Raw genomic sequence first — 9270 nt, 5'->3', positions numbered from 1 at the left:
CATAATGGCCTACAACAATGGATAAAATTGGGAAGATGAAATGTAAGAGGGTGATCTAAACTATATTTTGGTATAAAAATCGATTTAAAAATATTTTTTGGTGAAGGCATAACTGGAGAACAGTTTACATGAAACTGTTAGGACATTAGCACACCAAAAGTATAGTCAAAAAGTCAACACTATCCTAGACTCCAGAGTTATCCAGAGGGAGAAAGATTTCACTCTATTTCACCCCTGATGCCATATCTATGTTTAGTTCTGAAAAACACGTTTTAGGAAAGACATAAAGTATGGTTATAAAAGAATACCCAAGATTATGAGAGGATCAGAGATCATTCCTTTTAGGGACCAATTGAAGGAAATGGAGATGTTTCATCTGGAAAAAATGAAGACTTGAGGAGATATTACCTGTCTCCATGTATTTGAAGAAATATTATGTGGTTAAGAGATTACACTTGTTCTATTTGGTCAAAGAAAGGAAGATTCATAAGCAGTGAGAGAAAGTTGCAGAGAGATAGTCTTAAGCATCATGAAAGAAAAATCTCCAAAAATTAAAGTCTTAAATTTGGAATGAAGATGTTATAGATAGAATTCTTGGTCTGAGATAAGTTAAACTAAAACTATCTTAGGAACCTTCCTACACAAAGATTTTGTAATTCTGGAATTCATATGCCAAAGAGAAAGGCCAGACATTGTTTACATGGGCTGCAGATTCAGCTATCAGACTGCCTATCTGATGCCTATACTAAATTCAATCTTCTTAAAAAGCAAGCAATACAAAATAGAGATTAGTTGTTTCACACTCTTTTTTATCCACTTTATTCAGGGATATAGTCTCTCTATGTTTCTTCTCTTTCTCCTTCACTAATTTTAACTCCAGAATATTTTCTCTCATCCTTATTTCTTAATTTCCATTGATCTTCTAGAGCTAGAGAACTCTCTATTGTTAAGCTCCTTAAACTACAGATGCCAGAAAGTACTGGTAACTATATGTCAGCAAAATCAAAGTGAGCTTTATGAGCAAGCAACTAAACGTGAGAATTTATCTCTCAAGTTAATAATTCCAAAATAATAAAACTCCATTTATCAGAAGGCTGTCTGCTACAGTAAGCCCTAAATCAATATGTGTTCCCCAAAAGACAGAAATATTGGACAGGTGGGGTGAAACACTAAGATTTATGTTTATTATTAAAGGATAAAAATAAGTACAAAGTAAACTCCTCTAGAAATTAGAGGGGTCACATTTGTTTCTGATGTGTGATGATATTATTAACCATTCATAGGCTTCTAACTTCAGAATTATATCACTAGTTGCCAGATTTCTCATATCAGAGTCTGATAGGTTTGACCAAAAGTAATCATAATATTCCAGCAAATTGTACTGAACCACTGGCAATATCTATGACATCAAACACTTTAAGCATTAATTACTATCAGAAATTATCACATGCAATTAAAATATAAATATGGAAATTGGTATGGTAGAATACTGGCCTCAAAGCCAAGAAGACTTGTTTCAAGACCCTCATGGGAGTCATATTTGCTCTGGGACCCTAGGAAAGTCACTTAACCTGTGTTCTTTTAAATTATAAGTTCAAGAGCAAGTAACTGATCTGAATTAATAATTAATGCATTTCCATTTCCTTCCTGGGAGTTAGCTATACCAACAGAAGATATATAGACAGATTAGATATAGATATATATTGAGCATATACATATTTTATGATCTATACACGCATGTACACAAAATAGACCATATAGTCATTAGGAGGCTAATATGTGCCAAGAGATATCAAAGTATACATGAGTAAACAAGTAGTAATAAAATTGATATATTTTAAGCATTTATATAAAATTCAATATTAAAACGTTCATATGAAGTGTTCAAAAATCTGCATCTATAAAAATGTGATTTAAAGTGATATGATTAATTTTTAAATAAAATTTATTGAAACAGATGAATCCAAATGATGTTTCCTTCAGAATTGCCACCTTGAGAGACTATACACTTGGGGGTGCGGCGGGCCGCGAGGCTATTAGGGCGCCAAACGGGCGAAGGGAAAAAAAGAGGAGGAGAGGGTTGGGGCGCGCGGGGCGGCGGGGAGACGGGGCCGGGGCGGCGCAGCCAGGGTCGCGCCTCGTCGCCCCCCTCCCCTGCTCAGCCGGGGCCGCGAGCTGCGCAGTGGAGGAGGGTTTCTTCTAAGGATCCACTTCAACTCAGTAAACAAATGAGATGACAAATAGAAATTTATTTTGAAGGTCAAAAGGTTTCCAGAGGACATTAATGCAGGACATTGATTAAAAAAAAATGAATATATCTAATATTGCATTAAGAGTGGAAACTTGGCTTTCTTCTGCATGGCATATTAAAGTACCCATGACATGGCTGGAAGCTTGTATTACGTGGATTCAAGAAGAAAATAATGACGTGAGTTTGGCACAGGCTCAAATTAATAAACAAGTGTTTGATCAATGGCTTCTTACTGATCTAAGAGATTTGGAGTATCCTATTTTACCTGATAAGATTTTGGAAATTCCAAAAGGAGAACTAAATGGCTTTTATTCTTTGCAGATTAATTCATTAGTTGATGTTAGTCAACCTGTATATTCCCAATGACAAAAATTAAGAGGACTGAACAGGTCAAATGATCAAGTAACAGCTGAAACTCAAGTATCCTTAAAGCCTTGGGAAGCAAATCCTACGCGAATGCTAATGTTGCAAATAACTGATGGAGTCAGGCAAATACAGGGCATGGAATATCAACCCATTCCAGCTCTTCATCAAACTATTCCTCCAGGTACAAAGATTCTCATACATGGAAATATTTCTTACCGTCTTGGTGTTCTTCTACTGAAGCCAGAAAACGTAAAGGTCCTAGGGGGTGAAGTGGATGCTTTTGTTGAAGAACATGCCCAAGAAAAAATACTTGCAAGACGAATTGGAGAGCCTGATTCTTTAACTTCAACCAGACCAAATCACAGCCAGTGCATACCTGCCCTTGAAGATGGACCAGAACCAGCATTAGAACTTTCAGATGCAGAACTCCTAGCAGGCCTTGATGAAAATGATGAGTTAGTAGTGGTCAATAATGACACTCCTTCAGAAAGTGGGTATTTTAGCAGAAGTTATATTTCAAACTCTATCAACAATGTCACTACTAGCTCCAGACTTTCTATCATTTCACCAAGAACAGATGAAGACCTACTAAATCCATCTATGAATTTCACTGAAGGGGATTTAGATGATTTTTCACTAGAGACAATACACTTATTCAAAAAAGAACCCTTCATTATTCCAAGTATTTTTGAAATCTGTCTTCTGGGATTTTCTTTAAGACCTGTGGCTGTCTTTTGAATATACTCAATGGTGAAAGATCCTCATCCTTTGAGGGTAATTTTAATTGTTTTTGAACCATTCAGAAGTCCTTTAACATCAAGTCTTCTGAATAGAGTAGATGACCTGGATGAACAATGCCACTTGGAGTCCAAAAAACACTCCCTCCAACAAATCCCTCCAGTAGAGATAATCCTCCAAGTTGACATTGACTTGTTAATGACTACTCTTTGGGTCCAGTCATTCAATCAGTTCCAATGGTTATAGCATTTAACCATAAGACTATGGCATCATCCTGGTGCCACAGAAAAGACAGCAATTGTAAAGGTGAAATTCCAAAAATGATAAGTAGTTTTATATAATACTTTCCCTTTGGCTGAGCTTCCTTATAAGTACAGCAAGGATAATTGTCCTTATTGCACAAATAAAGACACTGAAGTTTACTGAGATTGAGACTCTCCCACTGTCATATAGCTAATAAATGCCAGAGAAGTTTTCTTGTCTCCAAATTCTGCAATCTGCCTACTCTGTGTGATATAGCATCTTTGCTGAAATAAGGCTTTAGCATCCCAAGTGATTATTTAGAAACATAACTCTTACTTGAATATATGAGATAAATTGTACAATTCTAACTCTCATCAAAGGCATTATTCTTTTTTCTGCAATCATTCTTTTCTTATTTTATTTTTAACTTTTTTGAGTTCTAAACTCTCTCCTCTATTCACTGAGAATGCAAGCCATATGATACTCTTTATGCAAAACATATTTCTATATTAGTCACATTGGGGAAAAAAACGAGAAAAATAAAGTGAAAAAAATATAATACATTATTCTTAACATCTCCTCTTTTTACAATGCATCTATTATAGAGGAGAAGTTAAGGAAATCCAGAAAGAAAACAAGAATCAAAATTCTTGTAGCAGGTATTCAGCAATGTAAAGAGTGCATTTTTACTTCAGGATACTTGAGAAAACAGATTGCATGTCCTACCTTGCATGTAGTTGGAAAAACAAATAAATAAAATATTTAAATTTTTAAAAAGGAGTCAGATCTGTGATTTCATTAGTCTAGGGAACTCAGTGAGGAAATCCCCTCACCAAGGCAAATTAGCATAGAGTTGGCTGTTTATGTTTTTTGTCCTTCATTTTCTAAAAAGAGTATAACATCAGGGAGGTGATGCCGTGACAAGCACAAGAATTGGATTTGAGTGAGGGGGCTGTGCTAAGTCACCAGCCTCACTTTCTCCTCCAGAGTCATCTGGGTCCAGTGGCCAGATATGAATCAGGATGACTAGAGATGGCCCTGGATGTGAAGCAATCAGTGTTAAGTGACTTGCCCAAGGTCACACAGTTAATATGAGTCAAGCGTCTGAGGTTGGATTCAAATTCCTGTCCTCTTAACTTCAAGCCCAGTGCATTCTCCACTGCAAATTGTAATACTGAGACTAAGGGTTTGCATAGGATTAGGCAGTGAGAATGATTCAAGGATGAGTCTTCCTGATTCCAAGGCCAGCTCTCTAACCACTTTTCTATGCTACCTTTCCATTGTGCTTTCTTAAGTAATGGAGATAAAAGAGAGTTTTAAAAAAAAAAAGAAAAAGAAAAGTTCCCATTTAAAAAATAGCTATGTGAAAGAATTTCAGAGTCAATACATGCTGTATAAAATTCACAATCCAATGGATATCTGACTCAGAGGAAGTCAACAGTTCCTACTCCCAGCCTATACTTTCCCTCCCTTTCTGGAATCCAACTCAAAAAAGATGGAAGCAATTTCAGCTGGAGCCTTTGATGTTGCCCCTATAATGGAGACATTGATTCTTTATGTGCTTTTAAATATTCACTTACCAAACACTGGGTAAAACAGGATAGCCCTAAAGGGAGTAAATCTATGTTTCACTAAAGCAGCAGAGCAAAACAGAGCCCACATGAGATAACTGGCAGAAAATATATGCCATTGTGGCTAACTTTTTTTTCCAACAAGGTATACAAGACATTAATTTTCCTTTGGGTTCATCACCCTTAATAAGCGACTTCTGTTGACTTTCTGGGAACACTTATTTTCTCTATTTATGATTTGCAAAAGCTGCTCCTTCTGCTCCCTGGGTTATACTCTCTGGAGTTTGTTGTTGTATTCAAAGGCATTGCTTTTCAAAATATTTTAATGCACAATCCTGGATTATCTCATAAGGACTCATTTCCCTAGTCATTCCCTGTACACTGGGAATACTAAAAGCACCAAGACATTTGTCCTGATGAAGAACTCTCATTTTTTGTATTTTTTCCAAGACCTGCCACTCCTAGAAATTCTACCAAATAGCCCTGCATCATGGGAATTTTCCCAGTCAGCTTTCCAGTGGTTATCGTATCATTTCTACCTATCATTAAACTAGATTAGGACTCTGTTGAGCTATTCATCTCACTTCTCTTATTTCTACTAGTTGTACCCAGGGTTCCTCCCTGGGGAGTGGCAAAAGGGCAAGACTGCATCATACTGGTGCCATAGAAAAGACAGCACAGAGGAAACAATGACTAGGAGAGGCCTCTTGGAGGAAAGAATAGGGCCACTCAGACTCTCCCAGAGCCCAATCTTCCAATCAATATCGTCAGGGTTAAACATTCCAAGTGTCGACACAAGTTCTCTTGCCCACCCATCCAGCCAGAAGGACAATGGCATCTTTAACCTGCCCAGGATGCATTTTGAAGAACCTAAGAAATCAGGGCAGTCCTAATAAACTTTTGTTAACTATCCCTTGAGCCTTTTTATCCAAAGTGAAGAAGTTGAACACTAGGTAAATAGCTAAAATTGCTAATGGGGTTAAATAAGGCTTTCTTGAACTTGGTCCAAGCCATTATTCATCTCAATGGTTGTTGGGTTTTTTTTTCTTTCCTCCTTTCTCCCTCAAGGGAAGCATTAGAAATAGCTGTCTTAAAGGAACTCAGCCACCAGCTGCCCAACACTGGTTTTCTCCAGTCAAGAAAGGGATTGCCATTCAGAGTCCATCCTGGGCTTCTCCCCAACCCCTCAGAGCTGAGGATTTGGCAAGTAAAAAAAAAAAAATTAGGCCACTCTGGCCTCTTCTTCTAATATTTCCACCACAGAGCTTGTCAGGGCAGTCCAGATTTTCAGCATGTGTGGGCAGAGTCATTTGTATATTAGTAATTGCCTAAAGAGAGAACAGCCAATTTGAAAAGATCCTCTACCTGCTGTTACACATATGGGTGTCTATAAAACACCTGTGCTGTTAGTGATCCGTGCCTTAGAAAAAGTTAATTTACCCTGAAGCCATTTAAGACATAAACTGTGCATTAAAATATACACACACTCATACACACATGCACACAAAACTTCCCAGGTGTTTGGCAACACAATGTAAGATGGTACTGGGGCATATCATGTTGACGTACAATTTAGATAAGGCCTCAAAGCTAGGGCATTTCCAGACATCAAGATGTCACAGTAGGAAAGACATACTAATCTGATGTTCAGTCAAGTCGGTGTCATGAAGTGAAGCAGAACATTCAAACAGGTTAGTCATTTGTCACCCCTCCATCCCCGTATCCCCCCCACCCTTATAGTCCTCAAATATTACAAGGAAGGTCTCTCATTTGCAGAGCTCTTGCAGAACTCAACTGCTAGGGTTGCTACATGGGTTAGCCTGGGAAATAAGAAAAGAGAGCATCCCATGAAATCCCACAAGGAATATGGCTTTCTCATCAAGTCTCCTTCTGTGGGCTGGCCCATGTCAGAATGAGATCTCCAGGGCAGGCACAAACGGGTCCCCTTCCAGCTCACACCCAAACATTCCATCGGGATGTTGTCTTTGCTTTTTAATGGGAAAAAGATGATCTGTCAAAGAGCTTCAGTCCACAGATGGACATAAAGGGGGAGAGCAGACCCTCCCTTTCACACTCATTACTTTTCAAAGTGAGGTGTAAGGTGCAAGGGAAAATGGAACTAGGTAAGGAAGAAATATAGCCCCTTGCTCCTTCTCTTATCTCTTCAGACCTACAAAATAATGACCAGTCCACATGGGTTTTTTGGGGGGGGGAGTGGGGGATAGGAGGGAATCCTCCTTCCCTGCCAGAGGCACTGAACAGCTAGAGAAACAAGTAAACTCTACAGAGACAGTCCTTGAATTTATGAGGGATTACAGTCCTTAAAAAAATGCTTTCAATCAAAATGTTTTAAGTGGAATTTGATTTTTCCCCTTGGGGAGAAAAAGGTTATGATGATGGGTGGATACATTCCTGACCTGATACCTAACTTTATAAAAGTGACTACAAATATTATATGAAATCAACCATGAAAGATAAATACACATGTATATGTATATATATAAAATAAGATACAAATATGAGTGATATAAGTATAGGCATAACTAGTATGTTTATGTATTGCATAAATAAATTTTTATGCATGTAAATGTGAGAATGTGACCGAACATACAATAATCATTCATGATCAATACAGTAATCAAGCATAATCAATAAGGGTGTATTAAGTCCTTAGTGTGTCCCAAACTGGATACAGTGGGATGTAAAGAAAAGACAAAACTAGTCTTTTTCATTCAAGGAAATTTCATTCCAAATGGGAAAGTAATATGTAAATTCATGTGAACAAGATACATACAGAATAGGTGAAGGGTAGAAATTGGTCCAAAAAAGACCTCCCACTGAATACAGTGCTTGAGCAGTATTTTCAAAGAAGTAAGAGATTCTAAGAGCTGGAGGTTAAGAGAAAGCCCATTGCAGAGAGGTTAAGACTCTTACATGAATAGTTAGGTGTCACAGTGGATAGAGTGCCAGTTCTGGAGGACCTGGAGGGACTCAGTATGATCTGAGTTTAAATCCGGCTTCAAAAGTTTACTTGCTATGCGACCCTAAGCAAGTCACTTAACCCCATCTGTCTCCATTTCCTCATCTAGTGAAATGAACCAGAGAAGGAAATGGTAAGCCACCCAGTATCTTTGCCAAGAATACTCCCAGAGTCAGGCACAACTAAATAACCAAACAACAGCAATAGGCAAGTACAAAAGTACAGATATAGGAAACAGAATGTTATGTTTGAGGGAACAGCAAGTAAGTAGGAGAACCAGACCCCTGAATAAGCATAGGAGGGAGAAAGTAATGTAATAAGAAGACTGACCATATTGTGGAGAGCTTTATATAAGCCAAACAGAAGGGTTTATATTTAATCCTGAAAGTAAAAGGGAATCATTGGATTTTACTGAGTGGGGGAGGTGGGATTGACAAAGTCAGAGCTATGTACAGGAAAATCACTTTGGCAGCTGTATGGAAGGTAGGGCAGCATCAAGAAGGAATTCCAACTGGAAATAAGTGGGTGTATGTGAGAGAAAGAAACTACAAGAAGTTATTGTGGTGGGGGGGAATTCCAAGATTTGACAATTGTGTGAGGTGAGTAAGAGAAAAAAGGATGAGGAATTGAGAATGATACTGATTGCAAATAGAAAAACAGGAATTATAGGAAAATGGTGTATTTGGGGTGGGGGGAAAGGAATGAAATTTGTTTGGGGTATTTTAAGTTGGAGATATTTTAGGATACCCAGATCTAAATGACCAGTAGTTGTTTGGTGATGTCAAAAAAAAGGGGGAAAAGACTAGGGCCAGACATGTAGCTTTGAGAATCATCACCTCCCAGGGGTTGAATTAGCATCATTGAACAGATAATGAAGTGGTAGAATACAGAGAGAAAATAGAAAGAGGTTTCAGGATAGAACCTTGGGGGATATTTTATGGTTAGTAGGCATAGTATGGATATAATTTAATTTAAAAAGTCTATGAGGATAGTAGAAAGGTACATGTTGATTGGGAGTAAGCTGTAACATAACCAATAAGGAATCTAAAGAACTGAATTACTGGAAGAGAAAAATGGGATGGTCAAGTGGTAAGGGCAAGGAGATTTCAGAGAACACCAAC

At 37.9% G+C, this 9270-nt stretch overlaps 1 protein-coding gene across 1 annotated transcript; it reads left to right on the top strand.

The window, feature by feature from the left end:
- The first annotated feature begins 2193 nt into the window (after positions 1-2193).
- On the top strand, positions 2194-3355 carry LOC141489431 (recQ-mediated genome instability protein 1-like). Its single transcript, XM_074190060.1, is given in 1 exon segment — positions 2194-3355. A coding segment is annotated over 1 exon segment (1047 nt). The 5' UTR covers positions 2194-2308.
- The last annotated feature ends 5915 nt before the right edge of the window (positions 3356-9270 follow it).

This window comes from Macrotis lagotis, chromosome 5 (assembly GCF_037893015.1).
Source record: "Macrotis lagotis isolate mMagLag1 chromosome 5, bilby.v1.9.chrom.fasta, whole genome shotgun sequence".
Lineage (NCBI taxonomy): Eukaryota > Metazoa > Chordata > Mammalia > Peramelemorphia > Peramelidae > Macrotis > Macrotis lagotis.
The sequence above is the reverse complement of the archived record's forward strand: the minus strand, read 5'-3'. Positions and strand labels throughout refer to the sequence as shown.